The following is a 16,141-nucleotide window of genomic DNA, read 5'->3' as shown; positions in this document are numbered from 1 at the left end:
TCACCGTCCTGGTGGGGCGCCTTGGTGGCGAAGTAGGAGCAGAGGCGCTCAAAGGCAGTGCCATCCCCAGAGCCTGGCACCAGCACCTCCTCATCCAGGATCCACAGCAGCCCCCGGCGAGCATCCCCAGCGCTGCCCTTGAGCACCTGCGGCTGCCCAGGGGTTGGGGTGGGATGTGAGAGCCTGTCTCAGTTACCCCAGTCCTTCCCCAGGTGTGTCCATCACCTCTCCTTTCCCCCTCCCTTGCCCCTGCTGGGTGCTTTCTGTCAGTCTTGGCATTCAGAAGGGCATGGTGTGATTGGCGAAGTTCAAAAGATGCCTCTCAGCCCTGGGGACATTGGGCCATCCAGGCGTCATTTGTCCCCTGAGATTTCCTCCCCTCCTGTACCTGGTTGGTGGGATCCCTACCCCTTCCCTCCCCGTTTCCCTGGGGTTAAAAGGAACAGCAACAATTTGGTTCAGGAGTTCTGTTGGAGCTGCTGCTGCATTCAGAGGCCTGTGGGCCAGAATAAAGCTCTGGATCCAAACCCTCCATCAGAACCGACTCCTTTCCTTCACCATCGCCTTGAAGCTTCTCCATCAGAGGTAAACCTGAGCTCCTGCATGCCTGGATTCATCCCAAGCACCCAGCTGAAGCATCCAGCCAGCCAAAGGTGTCTCTGAGGTGAAAACACCACAGTTGCCACCTTGGTCAAGCAGCAAGGGCCAGACGAGCCCAGGCACATTCCATCTGGCAATATTGGTATTTAATTCCAATACTGAGGGACACGGGGGGCTCTGGCCTCCACCACAGCCTGCTCCCACCACCCAGCTGTGCCCCCAGCCCAGAGCAGACCCTCCCCAACCTGATCCGGCTCTGCACATCACCCTCAGCAGTGTCCCATCACCCCAGGATGGAAGGGGTGATGGAGCACAGAGCTCGGTCAGGGAGGGTGTTTATAGTTTAAAAAGCAAAAAGTCCTGGTGAATGCTGTGCCCCCCTCTCCCTGCAACACCTCAGGTTGCTCTGGGATGCTCCCACCCTGCCTCTGGAGCCCTCACTGCAGGATGCAGAGGGGACAGGGTACCTGGGAGCAGCTCAGGTCGATGATGGACAGCGTGGCCAGCGGAGAGCGCTCTGGAAGATCAAAAGACACCTCAACATTTTCCTGGAAAACATCATTTAAAAGCTTGTTTCAGTCATGGGATGGCATCTGGAAGTCTTCACCACCAGGGAAGGGCACATCTATCCTCATTCATTGATGTCTGTGTTAAACCATAGGAATTCAGCTCCTTTCCCAGGGCTGGAGGCATTGTGGTAACTCCTTCAAGCCTATAATAAGTTCATCTCTGCCTGTAGGTTTCTCAGCAGCTTATTTCTGCAATAATTTATCATTTTCCTTTCTATCCTCTATTATTCATCACCTGAGGAAAAAGTCAGCTGCGCCAACAGAAGGCACAAAGTCTGCTGAGCTGCAGCGAGCGTATAACAGAATTCCAAAATGGTTTGAGTTGGGAAAAATCATCTCATCCCAACAACCCTGCCATGGCAGCTTCCACAAAGATGCCAAGAGAGCAGAAATAGCCAAGAGGGTTCAGAATTGAGGCAGGGGGTGGGGAGAGAGGCTCCCACAGCCCTACTGCAGCCCTCCCAGCAAAGCCCTCGAGTTATTCACTCACACCACAGCAGGACATGGGGACCCCAGGGCACAAAGGCAGCTCCCAGGAGCTGCTCCCAAGCCCTGCTCCTCACCTCTCTGTACCTCTCTATCTCCCTCAGGAAGGTTTTCTCATAGAAGAGCCCCTGCAGCCTCTCCTGGACGTAGTTGTGGCACAGCTCCTCGAAGGTGGCCGCTCGCTCGCGCCGCTGCTGCCGCGGGCTCTGGAAGCCAGGGGTGTCCACGATGGAAATGGAGCCCATGGAGAGGTGCTGGGAGGAGAAGGACCTGGGGAGAGCCACACACAGCACCAGGATTTACCCACAAATGGCAGCAGAGTGGTGTCAGCTGAGCCCTCACAGTGCCACAGGAGCCGCTGCAGTCCCCAGTGCCAGCACTGCAGCCTCAGCTCTCTTCAGAGAGCGGCGCAGACAACTTCCCAAAGATTTTTTTCTGGAGAAGCACAGAGAGAAGGAAAAAAAAAAACCCCAATTCTTCTCTCTATTCTCTACTCCCATTATTTTTACACATGGAAAATGTGTTAAGAAAATTATTTACCTAATGTGTTAAGAAAATTCTTAACCTAAAATAATTTAATTTATTAAACATCAGTGAAAATTGTTTTATTTCCTTAGCCAATTGAGCCAAACCTGTACCTAAGTGTCTGGAGACAGTCATGAGATTTTCTTTAGTATATATCTTTAGTATAATATAGTATTGTTATAGTAGTTTTTTGAGCTAAGTCTTAAGCTTTTGGAGGTCTGTAACACACTCAAGATAGCTCAGCTACCTTTGGAGGCATAAAAATCAGCAGGATGGCTTCTGTTGCAGTGTTGGAAACAAAAAGGTTTAATAAAAGGCAAAATAACAAACAGAGAAAAACTGGGCCAGGTGCAGGAGGTCCTTGCCTTTAGTAAAACACCTCACAAAAGTGATTTGTTTCTTTGTTCACTTCTTTTTCTAGTAAATTGCTTAGGTGGGACTTTTTGGCTCTTGTCTAATTAGCTATTTTTAAGTTTGAGGTGAAGTCCCCTAGGCCTATAAGGTGGCTTTTTCACCTAATCAAGGAGAGAGAGAAACGTCTAGTCTTCTTTCCTTTTTGAGGGGACAAAGGCTAGTTTTGTCACAGAGGGCACACTCCTATATAGTATCTTTTTAGTATAATTATAATATTAATATAATATGGTATAGTTTTAATAAAGCAATTGTTCAGCCTTCTGAATCAATATCAAATGCCAATCAAAGTCAAATGCCAATCATTCCCTGCACTAGGGGCTCCCTCCATTCTACAATACCAGCGCCATTCCCACGTATGGATTTTCACACAGCTGCCTGTTTTTCCAGCAGGAATCAGCCACATGCTCCTTGCCCCTGGGGAAGGGGCTGCCACCCCCAGCCCCAGCTCCCAGCAGCTCATTGGTACCTGTTGATGAGCGAGACCACAGCAGCAAAGAGCTCCTCGTAGAGCCCCGAGGCCATTCCCTCCACACACTCCACTCCCGTCATCTTCAGCCCTGGCACAGCGAAGGGAAGAGCAGGAAACAATTTTATTTCCAGCCAGGTGGGATCTGGGATTCCCTGGGTTGTGGTGCTGGAGAACCCACACAGCTCCACAGCACATCCCCTGGCCTGCCCTCAGCTCTCGTGGATTTAAGGAATACAACCATGTCAAAAGTCCCCTCCTCAGGTTCTTGCTTTTATCAGGATGACTTGCAGGGCCCAGCTGGAATTCTGCTGCTACCATGGAATCATCAAGGTTGGAAAAGACCTCCGAGATCATCAAGCCCAAGCTTTAAGGAGTGTGGGAAGGCTGACCTGAAATCCAGGCAATATCTCACCCTCCCACTTCACACATGCTGGGTCTACCTCCATGAATCAGAGCCATACACTAATTTAAGGTTTCTGGTGGCTCAGCAGCACAATCCCTGATCCAGATCTCTTTGCAGGACACAGGTGCTCAGAGCACAACACCAGCTAATTTGTGGAGTTTGAGGATTCCCCCCTTTTTCTAGGCAGAAATCTCACAGCATTTAAGCCACATCACTTATCTGAATTCATCTCATTTCACCTGTCCCTAGGGAGGGTCAGGCAGGGGCAGCTGGAGAGCTGAGGGCAGCGATGTGACACAGCACAGTTAATGATTTTATTAATTTTAAGACCTACCTGGGCCTCTCAGCCTGAGAAAAACAGAACAATTTGCTTCACCCCTCCCTGTCCCCCAGAAACAAAGGGGAAAGGTCATATGGGAGACATATATGTAGATGAAAACTCAGAATTTTGGAAGCATGTAATGTACTTAGGTGGGTGGAGGAAAACAGAAATATATATATATAAAATATGTATATTATATATATTTTAATATATCTATTTATATGTAATATTTTATACATATTATGTGGTATATGTAATATATACTATATTATGTTTTTCATATATTATATATAATTATATGTTATTATATATTATTATATATTATATAATAAGAGATATAAATATATAATAATATATAGCTTATTTAACAAATATGCAAATTGCAGAACACAGTTTCTAACAGGAATGTAACTTGCTAGGTAGAGACAACTTGTAACAGAACACGTAAGAATTTAGTCTCTAGGTAAAGACCATAAAGATAACTCAGTAAAGCAAGGCTCAGGTGCTGTTGAAACCCATAAAGCAGAACCTTTCATTTAAGGAGCCAGCAAGAACCAGGCTCCTGGTTTTGGCCCGAGAGAAAGCCAAACCTCCACTCTGCCTGCCCAGAAGAAAAAGCAGCGAACATTGACAAGGATGAAGTTACTTCATCGAGGAAGATGATGTTGCTTCATCAAAAACACCCACCAGGACCACCAGGAAGCGTGGCACCACCAAAAACTCTGGGTGGTGAATGGGCAGGCAGGGAGGTGTGGGCTTGGGGGCTCAATGTGTGTTTAAACCTGAAATCTATCTCACCTGTCTCAGAAATTTTGGTGGAAACACCTCCCCATGCTCCCAGCTGCAATAAACCACATCCATGCATCCCAGCTGCAATAAACCACATCCATGCATCCCAGTTGCAAATAAGCCACACCCATGCTCCCAGCTGGAATAAACCGCACCTATGCATCCCAGCTGGAATAAACCACACCCATGCTCCCAGCTGCAATAAACCACACCCATGCATCCCATCAGGTATAAACCACACCCATGCATGCCAGCTGCAATAAACCACACCCATCCATCCCGGCTGCAATAAACCACATCTATGCATCCCAGCTGCAATAAGCCACACCCATGCTCCCAGCTGCAATAAACCACGCCCATGCATCCCAGCTGCAATAAACCACACCCATGCATCCCATCAGGTATAAACCACACCCATGCATGCCAGCTGCAATAAACCACACCCATGCATCCCAGTTGCAAATAAGCCACACCCATGCTCCCAGCTGCAATAAACCACGCCCATGCATCCCAGCTGCAATAAACCACAGCCGCTTTACAGTTTTAAATTGTAAACTCCTTATTCCACAAATGAAAGGGATGGAGATGGCGGTACCTGGCGGGCTCTCCTCTGCCTGGGGCCGGCCCCGCGCTGTCACCTGCGCCAGGATGTGCCTCAGGTGATGCTTGAAGACGGCGCTGCCGAGCTCCTCCACGTCGCAGCCCAGCACCTCGGCAGCGCGGCTGGCGCTCTCGAACCTCAGGAACTGCTTCCTGCCCACTGCGGAGGGGCACGGGGGGCTCAGCATCACCAAAACGCCCCCTCGTGCACCCCCAAAATCAAAACGGTCCAAAGGGGACCAGGCGAACCACAGGACATCAGAGTTTCAGCAGAGCAGAGCAGCAGATGTGCTGGTGGGAGCTGATGGGATTAGGAAGCAATCCCTAGAAATCCGGGATCACCTTTCAGGGTCCCAGCAGTGTTTGCTGTCCCTGCAGGCGGGAGCAGCAGTTCCTCCCCTCGAGCAGACACGGCTCACAGCCGGTGATAACGATCCCAGCTTAATGATTTAAATCAATAGGGAAGTCATCTGCAGGGTTAATCCTTTTACAAATCCAGAGCAGAAAGGTGCTGTGGGGGAAGCCAGGCAGCACAGCTCACAAACACAGAGGGATGAGCAAAAACAGGAGAAGCCAAAATCACCCAGAGACCTCAGGGTGGCACTTTGGGTGCTGGATGAGGAGCTCAGGCGGCTCACAGCTAAAATGGGCCCTTAAAACACAGCTGGAGGCTGGTGGCAGGGCGAGGGTGTGGATGGAGAGTGAGAGGTGCCCACACCCTGGGAAGCTCCATGGGAACCCTCTCCTGGCTGAGGGGCAGCACAAAGCAGGGCTGGAGGGCTGGGGGTGCTTCATGAATCAACCCCCTTCTCCCTGCCCCTTTGATCCTTCCCCAGTATTTCACTGCTGACTGAAGGACTCCAACATCAAGGGCTGTGCTGAAGGAGGCAGGGGAATTGCCTCAACACTCCAGGCTTTGATTTATTCTGTTTCCACTTGTTCCTGTCTGAGCTGGCTGGACGGACGCTGATTCCTGTCAGACGCTAAAGCTCTGCCTGACGGGGAGGTGGAAGGGCTGGGGGGGCTGGACAGACCTGGCTGAGATCCCACACTGCCCATTTCTGCACCCCACACTGCTCGAGCATCCCAAAGTGCCCATTCCAGCACCCCACACTGCCCATTCCAGCATCCCTGGAACAAACAAGAAGGTCCACTCATCCCTGGCACCCCCAGGCACCATTTTAGCCTCCATGAGCTATAACCAGCAGCTCCACACGGCTCTCCTGAGTGTGATGTGACCATGGAAAACTCGCTGACTTTAACACCTGAAGGGAATTACTTTGGCCCAGGCAATATTTAAGAGAAGCAGAAGGAAAACACGGGGTCAGCACTCACAGGGGTAAGCTCAGCCTCTCCTGCTGCACCCCCAGCCCATTTCCAAACTGCTCAATGCCAAATTTCCTGGGTTCCCAGGGCATGATGCCACAGGGGTGGGTCTGTGCAGGGCCACAGAGCTCAAGCACTCACCCTGGGCTATTGCTGGTGCTCTCACTGACCCCAAAATTCCCCCCTGGCTGTCTCAGTGCTCCTGTCCCTCCTGCTGCCCCTGACCTCTGCAGGGTTTGGGGCAGCTCAGTGTCCCCCACCTGAGCAGCAGGTCCCAGCCCTCCTGCCCTGTGGTTTTCCTGCATCCAGAGGAGTTCTGGAGGGTGGATTTGCAGCAGCCAGGGGGTTTGGAGTGAGTCCAGACACAGCTGTGGCACCAGCAGGGCTGGAATGGCAGCCACCACCATTACAGGTGTGTGCTGGGGAGCCCACAGAGAGCTGGGAGCCACAAAGCTTTATTCTGATATCCTGATATTGTGATATTCTGATGTCAGGCAGCAAAAGGACAGCGTGAGAGCGAGCTGAACGCCGCCCCCGCTGCACCCCAAACCTCCCTTCAGCTTACAGGGACAGCAAATAAATTAAACCAGGGGATTTTCTGCAGCCCACAAAGGGACTGGAGCACTCAGGTGAATGGTGCCCGGGGTGCCCTGCTGGCCTCCAGCTGCCAGGCTGCTCTGCTAATAAAAGAGCTGCTCTAATACGTTTCAAAGGCAGCTGGGATGGAGCAGAAGGAGCTTTTGAAATTCAGCCTTTTCTTCTCAGCGTTTTTTTTTTTTGTAGCTGCAAATGCATTTTCCACCCCCAGCCAGGGAGAGGTGGTGCTGTTCCCTCCTGGTTTATTCCTGCACAAACGGAATGGGTGAGGAGAGAAGGGAAAAAGATGCCTTTAACCCACACTGGGGCCCGTTTAACACGTGCCAAGGCAGGGGATGTGCCTGGCTGAGCTCCTGAATGCCCTGGAAAAGCAGTGCTGAGCCTCCCTTTGGTGAGATTTCAAGGAGAGGATTTGGAATACACAACATCAAAGGGCATGAAAGGGGAAGGGAAGAGATGGCTATCGGGAGACAGGTTTAACCACATTAAAAGAGTCGTCGCCCCCACTGAGACTCTTGCTCCACCCGGCTTTGATCCATTTTTTATCCATATTTCCTTTCATTTCTCCCCTTTTGTTGACACGCGGCGGGGGAATCGATACCAGAGTGAGCGACACTGAGACATGATCTGCTTGTTAATCCCACACCAGAGAGTGCTCAGAGCCCTGCCTGGGTCTGCTGCTCCCATTCCTGCTCAGAGAATGGAGCAGCATTTGTTGTGCACAGAATTCCCTCTCAGGCTGATTTACTGAGGACAGAATGTGCAGGAAGTCTGAGCAAAGCAAAGCTCCTTGTGACCACCCCTCCACCTGCCACTGAGCTGGGCCCTCCCAAAATGAGACACATCTCCAAAATCTGCTCTCCTGAAAGCCCACAGGGATGAAAGACTCAAAATTTTTGGCCGAAAGCCTTCTGACACTCATGACACATAGGGTCATCTATAAAAGCTGGAAGGGCATTAAGGTAGATGGAGATGAGGAAAGAGAATACCAGAAAAAAGGAGGAGAAAAGAGAACTCACTGTAAGTCATGACAGCATCTATCCTTTTAAAATAATTAATAAATGATTAATGGCATAAATTACCATAAGATGTGTTATGACATGTTGCAGAGACATTTATAAATGTCTGTGCCTTAGTTTATGGCAGCCTTTATTCAGTCCTCATAAATTGAAGGGTGTAAATCAATGTGGCTGCCTCTGAAATGGGTTAGAGCACGTCCTAAAATCATTTGTAAGGGATAAGGCAATTTCTACCCATCCATATTAGCAAAGTCTCTATAAATACAATCTTCATCCAGACACAGCCTATTATAATTCAGTTACTGTGGTAGACACTCAAGAGATGATGAACTTAGTGAAATTAGTGCTACCTGGAGCTGTCCCTTCGTGGTGTCATTGGGAACAACGTGCCAACAAAGGAGTCACCCACCCCAGTCCTTCCCAAGGAGCTGGCGTGATGTGACGCCCTGTCACCATCACATTTTCTGAAAAATCCTCTTTGCCCAGGATTCTTCTCCTGGGAAGCTGAGGAGCCTCAGAGAAAAAGGAAAACAATATCATCTCATTTGCTTCTCCTGTGTTTTGCTGCTTTGGAATGTGGAAAAAGGAAAACAATATCATCTCATTTGCTTCTGCTGTGTTTTGCTGCTTTGGAATGTGGAAAAAATGAAAACAATATCATCTCATTTGCTTCTCCTGTGTTTTGCTGCTTCGTAATGTGGTTGGAGATTGTTTATCCAACATGCGAATTTTTTTAACTTAAAGACCAATCACAGTCAGGCTGTGTCGGGACTCTGGAAGGAATCAGGAGTTTTTCATTACTATCTTTTAGCCTTCTGTCTGTATCCTTTCTCTATTCAGTATAGTTTTAGGATAGCATTCTTTTATACAATATAATAAAATAATAAATTACCCTTTTAAGAACATGGAGTCAGATTCATCCTTTCCCCTCTTCATCAGGGGACCCCAAAAACACCACAACACCCAGCAGCCCCTTTCCTGTCCCCATGTGGCAAGGACAGAGCTGCTCCAGAAGCAAGGAGGACACCAGCAGGACATCCCACCTCCCACCATGCAGGAAGAGCAAGGAAGAACTTAGAGCCACCAAAAAACAGAGCAACCTTGGGATGAGCACCATCACCAAGCACTGATCCCTGCCAGGACACGCCACCCTCCCTTCCCAAGCACAGATACAAGGTGTGAGGGAAGCAGAGGCAGGATTTCCCTCACCTTTGCAGGCTCCAGCAGCTCCCAGGTGGTAGATTCCAGCCAGGACACGCCACACGGCCGCCTGCTCCTCCGCGGTGATGCCCAGCGTGCCCATGGCAGCCCGGAGCTGGGAGAAGGCCACCAGGGCTCTCTGCTTGTCCTCAGGCTGCAGGGGACAGAGACAGGGCTGTCACTGCCTCTGCTGGGCACCGTGCCCCACACAAGGGATACGGAAACCATCAGGACAGCAAGGGAACCTTAGAAAATTTGGAGCAAGTGGTGAAGCTACCAGCAGGTGTCACAGGCATATTTTCTGAAAAATCCCTTTGCCAGGATCTTTTCTCCTGAGAAGCTGGGAAGCTTCAGCTTCTCCATGTTTTCCTGCTTTGGAATGTGATTTGGAGAACTGTTTACCCAGCATGTCAATTGTTTCTATTGATGACCAATCACAGCCAGCTGCGTCGGGACTCTGGTTACTCACAAGATTTTATTATTTGTTCCTTTTCTTTGCTAGCCTTCTGATGCCTCCTTTCTCTTTCTTTAGTATAGTTAGTTTTAGTATAGTATAGTTTTAGTATATCTTTATGATATTATATATATTATGTGATATGAGATGATATATATCATATATATGATATATGATATATGATATATGATATATGATATATGATATATGATATATGATATATGATATATGATATATGATATATGATATGATATGATTACATTACATTAGATATAATTATTAGATATAATTATTATATTATTTATAATTATATGTAATATATAATAAATTAATATAGTATATAATAAATTAATATAGTATATAATAAATTATATATAATATAATATAATATAATATAATATAATATAATATAATATAATATAATATGATATAATATAATATAATATAATATAATATAATATAATATAATATAATATAATATAATATAATATAATATAATATAATATAATATAATATAATATAATATAATATAATATAATATAATATAATATAATATAATATAATATAATATAATATAATATAATATAATATAATATAATATAATATAATATAATATAATATAATATCAGCCTTCTGAAACATGGAGTCAAGATTCTCATCTCTTCCCTCATCCTGGGGACCCTCAAACACCCCCACAGGCAGGTTCCTTGGGTGCCTGTGAAAGGAGGGTAAAACCCCATCTCTGAGCCCAAATCTGCTGCATCAGCAGGGTGAGGATCTTGCTGTGCCCTCCCCGGAGCTGCTGCTCCAGCAGTCAGTTCCTTTGGCTGCCAAAGTGGAGCAGGAGCTCCCTAATGAAGATGGAATATTGGATTCATCAGTAGATGATGTAACTGCAAATTGCTGCGATTCATCCCAGCACTTTTGGCTCGTGGACAATCTGCTGGGGCTCTGCAGACAGCTCAGACTAATGAGGGGCTGGAGGTGGGAGTCAGCTGTGGAGCTTTAACCCCTGAAATTCACGTTCTGGGCTGCCCAAAGGATGCTCTTGTCCCTTTTGCTGCAGGGGAACGTGAGGGGTAGATGACCCTGGAGCAGCAGAACCTGGTCCCAGGGTGGCTGTGGCATCCCAGCCCCAGCAGAGGGGTGCTGGGGGGGCTGCTTGGGCAGACCCTTCTCACATCCCAACATCCCCTCCCTCCCCTCCAGGCTCTCCCAGTACAGTGGCATCATCATGAGACACCCAGGAACCAGGGAATCCACATCATCCTCCAGCTCGTGGTGATAAAGAGGGTGCCCTGCACCATCCCACCCCAGGATTTCCCTCTCCCTACCTTTGTGAAGGGCTTGATCCCAAAGGAATTGCTCTCAGCCACCTGGTGCAGGTGCAGCATCGTCCTGGGAGTAGTCACAAAAAAATATGAGAGTTAAACTCCCTCCTTGGCTGCCCTCAGCCCTCCCCAGCCACCATCTGAGGGACCTGGATGGGACAGGCCACCACAGCACTGCCCCACACAGGGACATCAGCTGGAGCCTTCTCCTGGGGACACAGCCTGGTGGGAGCCAGAAGTGAGAGGGGAAAGGGATCTCTGTGTCATCATCACCCCAATTTCAGCTTCAGTGGAGGGGCAAAAAAAGCACCAGGAAATTCCCTTGTTTAATAGAAAATCTCTCTGGATGCAGAAAGACCCCACTGTTCTCACAATCCCTTATCAGGGGAGGTCTCAAAACCCCACTGATGGAGGAAATTTGGGTATAAAGGATGGGGAATATCCCTGGGCAGCCCAGGGCTGTCTCACCCACCTCTCTGCCACATCCAGCCCTGCCAGCAGCAGTGGGAAGATGTTGAAGCTGCTCTCTCCATCGGGCTGCTGGGCAACACGGGCCCTCTCCAGCAGCAGGGTCTGGGGAGGGAAAAGGGGACAGGGAGATGGAAAAGGGACAGGGAGATGGAGACAGGGAGATGGAAAAGGGGAGAGGGAAAAGGGACAGGGAGATGGGAAGGGGACAGGGAGATGGGAAGGGGATGGGGAGATAGAAAAGGGGACAGGGAGATGGAAAAGGGGACAGGGAGATGGAAAAGGGGATAGGGAGATAGAAAAGGGGACAGGGAGAGGGAGAGGGACAGGGAGATGGAAAAAGGACAGGGATATGGGAAGATGCTCCTGGCAGCTGCCAAGAGGGAGCTGGATTTGGATTTCTCCTTGCCGGGACTCAGCTGGGTTTGGGGGCTGCTCCTCCCACCCAGGGCTGTTCAAGCAAGAGCTGAATCATGATCCAGGCATCAAGGAGCAACTTCAGTGCATAAAGCAACACCCACGGCCCCTCTCTGAGCTTCCAGAGGTCTGGGCAGTGCCATGGCCACAGCAAAGATGCTGCAGCACTGGGGTAAGTCATTGCTGGAGCTCCAGCAAACCCAGCTCAGCTCCCCGTGGGTGCCCAGGGCAGAGCAGTGGGAAGCCCTGGTGCTCCCCAGGACACCCTCCTCCCTCAGACAAGGCCCAGGAGCACGGGCAGCTCTGATTAAAGAGCCTTTGATAAGAGCCCTGACATGATAAAAGCCCTGTGAGGCTCAGCTCCAGGCGGCCGTGAGGTGCTGCTAATGAAACGCTGAATTATACATTTCCTCATCAACATTTCATCCCAGCACTGCCCCCAGCTCCCTGCCAGAGACAGGGACAGGCTGGGGGACCCTGCCAGGCTGCTGAGAGAGATTCTGCTCATTTGGGGCCATTTGGGCACCTCTGGTTAGGAGGAGCAGGGAGCAGAGCATCACCCCTCTTGCCCAGCCTTGCAGCTCAGGGGAGGCTCATCCCCACCCCAAGGACCCCCATTTTCAGCCAGAGCCCTCCCCTGTGAGCAGTGTGACAGGTACCTGGAGGTGAGCAGCGGTGACCTGGCCAGTGGCACTGAAATCCAGCGACAGGACCATGGAGAAGCGCGTGGAGCTGCTGCTGTGCCCGGTGCTCACCGAGCCAAAGGCTCCCAGCACTGTGAACATGGCCTGGATCTTCTCCACTGCAAAAGCACCAGCAGAGCCCCCTGAGCCACCCTGCAGCTCTGGAGGAGGGGTCTCCTCCTGCCCCACCTCTGCTGCTCCATCCCAGCCCTGGGGAACTGCCCGGGCATGGGGTCATCGTCCCACAATGGGTGTCCACCGGCAGGAATGGGATGTGCCAGGCTGTCCCTCAGCCCTTTGCAAGAGCACGGTGTACCCGGGAGAGCTGAGAAATCCAACCCTGCCCTCTGAAGGCGCTGCCTGCCGAGCAGCAGCGTCACCCGTAACCCGAGCAGGTGTGAAATGTGAAATCGCTGCCCCGAGCGCCGCTCCAGTGATTCCCTCCCGCTGCTCACAGATCTGCTGAGGCTGCCGCGGGGACAGTGGCACTCGAGGCCACAACTGGTGCTTAGGAGCCGCCCCAGGGGACACAAATCCGGGTTTTTGTGTGGCTGTGTGTCCACAGCCTGCAAAGGCTTTTGATGAGCATCCAGTGTCATCCCTGCCCGCACCTGACACCCTGCCCTGCCCATAGCTGGCACCCTGCCTGTGGGAACCCAGAACATCCCTCTGGCTCTCCAGGACCCCTGCCAGGGGGCTCAGAGACCCTGGCACAGAGCCCAAAACACCTGTGGGTGTGATTATGACCCCTGGAGCAAATTACCAACCTCATATGAAGATCAGCAAGCCACAACAGTTTAGGTAGAATAATAGTGAAGTTATCACGGGGTGGAAAAAGTAGATTTTGGGGTTTTTGGTATGCGGGTTCAGGAGGCAAGATGGAGGGAACTGGGTGTGTCCAGCCTTTCTCCTTCTTCTTATGGCCTCCATCCTCTGCTGTGATGGTGGCACTTACAGATTGGTTTAGAGTAGAAGCTCAGTGTCTAACATAGGTGATAGGTATTGAGAAGTAATTATAAACATTGTATAGGTAGTTTTTAGTATAAAGACATAACACTGCCCTGGGGACAGGCAGAGTGCCTGGAACTGTCCTGCTGGATGGACCTCAGCAGGGCAGGAGAAAGAATTTTATAGATAAGAAGCAATAAACAACCTTGAGACCGAGAAATTAAGAGCTCTGACTCCTTTTTCAAGCGCCGGGCTGGGAAAAGAGACTTTGGAACTTTTCTTGGGGTCACTCTGACCAGCGAGAGATCCCGACACCTGCCCATCCCTGAGCTCCTGCCCATACCTGTGACCCTGCCCATACCTGTGACCCTGCCATCCAGGCTGCCCGCCGTGCCCACCAGGTACTCCAGGGCTCTCTGGCAGCAGCGGGTCCTGCCAGCCCCGCTGTGCCCCAGGGGCACGATGGCCTGGTCCTGCCTCTGCAGCAGCAGGTTCCTGTAGGCTCTGTGTGCCAGCGAGCAGATGTGGGGGGGGAGGTTGTCCCGCTTCCCCCTGGGAATCTGTGGGTGAGGAGAGGGTGACAGAGCACATCCCAAACTGGCTTCTCACGGAGGGAATCCTGAAGATGTTGCACTCAGGGTGATGGTTTCTCCCCAGGGTGCAGAACCTCCCGAGTCTGAGTGCTCAGAGCTCCCCCAGCCCCAAGACCAAGCACTCCCAGAGCATCCCTGGCCATCAGGACCTTCAGAGCATCCCCGTCCCAAAACATCCCTGGTCCTGAGTGTTCCCAGAGCATCCCCGGTCCTAAACGTCCCCAGAGCAACCATAGTCCTGAATGTCCCCAGAGCATCCTTGGTCCCAAATGTCCCCAGAGCAACCTTGGTCCCAAATGTCCCCAGAGCATCCCCAGTCACAACTGTCCCCAGAGCAAGCATAGTCCTGAATGTCCCCAGAGCATCCCTGGTCCCAAATATCCCTAGAGTATTCCCTGTCCCAAATGTCCCCAGAGTATTCCCAGTCCCAAATGTCCCCAGAGCATCCTCGGTCCCAAACATCCCCAGAGCATCCCCTGTCCCAAATGTCCCCAGAGCGTCCCTGGTCCCAAACATCCCCAGAGCATCCTCAGTCCCAAATGTCCCCAGAGCATCCCCAATCCCAAACATCTCCAGAGCATCCTCAGTCCCAAATGTCCCCAGAGCATCCCGGGTCCCAAATGTCCCCAGAGCATCCTCAGTCCCAACTGCCCCCAGAGCAGCCCCAGTCCCAAACATCTCCAGAGCATCCTCAGTCCCAAATGTCCCCAGAGCATCCCGGGTCCCAAATGCCCCCAGAGCATCCTCAGTCCCAAATGCCCCCAGAGCATCCCCAGTCCCAAACATCCCCCAAAGCATCCTTGATCCCAAACGTCCCCAGAGCATCCCCGCTTGTCCCCGCACTGTGACAGTCCCACGGTGCCACCTGCCGGCCCCGCCGCGCCCGGCGCCCTCCGCCACTGTCCCCAGGAGGGTTGGTGGCCAATTCCCGCTGTCCCCGGTGCCTCTCTCACCTTGCCCGTGCTATCGGCGGTCGCAGTGGCGATGGCCACCAGGCTGGGCCCCGCGTAGGTGCAGGGCAGGCGGGCTCGGAAGCGCTGCCGCAGCGTGTGCATCACACTGCACTCGTTGAGGCTGATGAGGGCAGCCAGGTCCTCGGCCTGGTCCAGGCTGGGGGGGTTGGTCTGGGGAACAGAGACAGAGACCCCCGGAGCTCTGCTGTCATTGTAGGGCTGTGCCAGACCCGCTGGCACCCCAACATCTTGGGCACGGCCAGCTCAGGGTGATGGCTGGAGAAGCATCGCTGTGCCTGGCACTGTGCCTGCACCCCCAGCCCAGGCAAGGGGCTCACCTGTCCTTATTGCACACAAAACAGCACGAGTGCACGCGCTGCTGCTTTCAGCGTGAAGAAAAGGGGAGTTTATGATTTGATTCTAACATTTATGGTTTTCTAAAAGAGACAGTGGATTGGAGGGTGAAGGCGTCGCCTCTCCAATGACACTGGGCAAACTAAAATCTATCAGATTTCTCTTCTTCTATAAAATAATGTAAAACAATGAGTTATTTACAGAAAGTGTGTGAGAAAGCTTGCTACAAGAATGCAAGCACCAGAAGGCTTAGAAAATCTTAAAAAATCGGGGTGACACTCACCCTCTGCACGCTGTCCTCGTCCACCTCGGTGACGGTGCCATCCTCGTCCCGGCGCACCCTCACCCTCCCTGCTGGCAGCTCCGGTGTCCCCACGTCTGGTTTCAGCTGTGTGGCTGCAGGAGAGGCTGGTGAGTGTCCCTGGGGTGGGGCAGAGCCGGCTGTGCTGTGTGCCAGGGGCCAAACCCAACCCCGACCCAAACCCAGGAAATCCCTCTGGCTGCCCTGGAGGGCTCAGAGACCTTGGCACAGAGCCCAGGACCCCTGTGCCTTTGATTTAGCCCTTGGAAAAAAAGCCAATTACCACGTTTATGTGAAGAACTACAAGCCAAAAGAGTTTA

General features: G+C 51.1%; 1 protein-coding gene across 1 annotated transcript in view; it reads right to left on the bottom strand.

Moving 5' to 3' along the window:
- Positions 1-16,141, bottom strand: part of MYO18B (myosin XVIIIB) — a 72,934-nt gene that overhangs the window by 43,511 nt on the left and 13,282 nt on the right. Inside the window, exons 8-19 of the mRNA XM_058037245.1 lie at positions 15,804-15,916; positions 15,167-15,337; positions 13,982-14,180; positions 12,649-12,791; positions 11,577-11,677; positions 11,108-11,171; positions 9,329-9,473; positions 5,173-5,337; positions 3,061-3,151; positions 1,733-1,925; positions 1,068-1,148; positions 5-152 (exon numbers count right to left, since the gene is read on the bottom strand). Coding sequence (XP_057893228.1) covers positions 5-152; positions 1,068-1,148; positions 1,733-1,925; positions 3,061-3,151; positions 5,173-5,337; positions 9,329-9,473; positions 11,108-11,171; positions 11,577-11,677; positions 12,649-12,791; positions 13,982-14,180; positions 15,167-15,337; positions 15,804-15,916 — 1,614 coding nt within the window. The remainder of the gene's footprint in view (positions 1-4; positions 153-1,067; positions 1,149-1,732; positions 1,926-3,060; positions 3,152-5,172; positions 5,338-9,328; positions 9,474-11,107; positions 11,172-11,576; positions 11,678-12,648; positions 12,792-13,981; positions 14,181-15,166; positions 15,338-15,803; positions 15,917-16,141) is intronic.

The sequence above is a fragment of the Melospiza georgiana genome, chromosome 18, assembly GCF_028018845.1.
Source record: "Melospiza georgiana isolate bMelGeo1 chromosome 18, bMelGeo1.pri, whole genome shotgun sequence".
Lineage (NCBI taxonomy): Eukaryota > Metazoa > Chordata > Aves > Passeriformes > Passerellidae > Melospiza > Melospiza georgiana.
The sequence above is the reverse complement of the archived record's forward strand: the minus strand, read 5'-3'. Positions and strand labels throughout refer to the sequence as shown.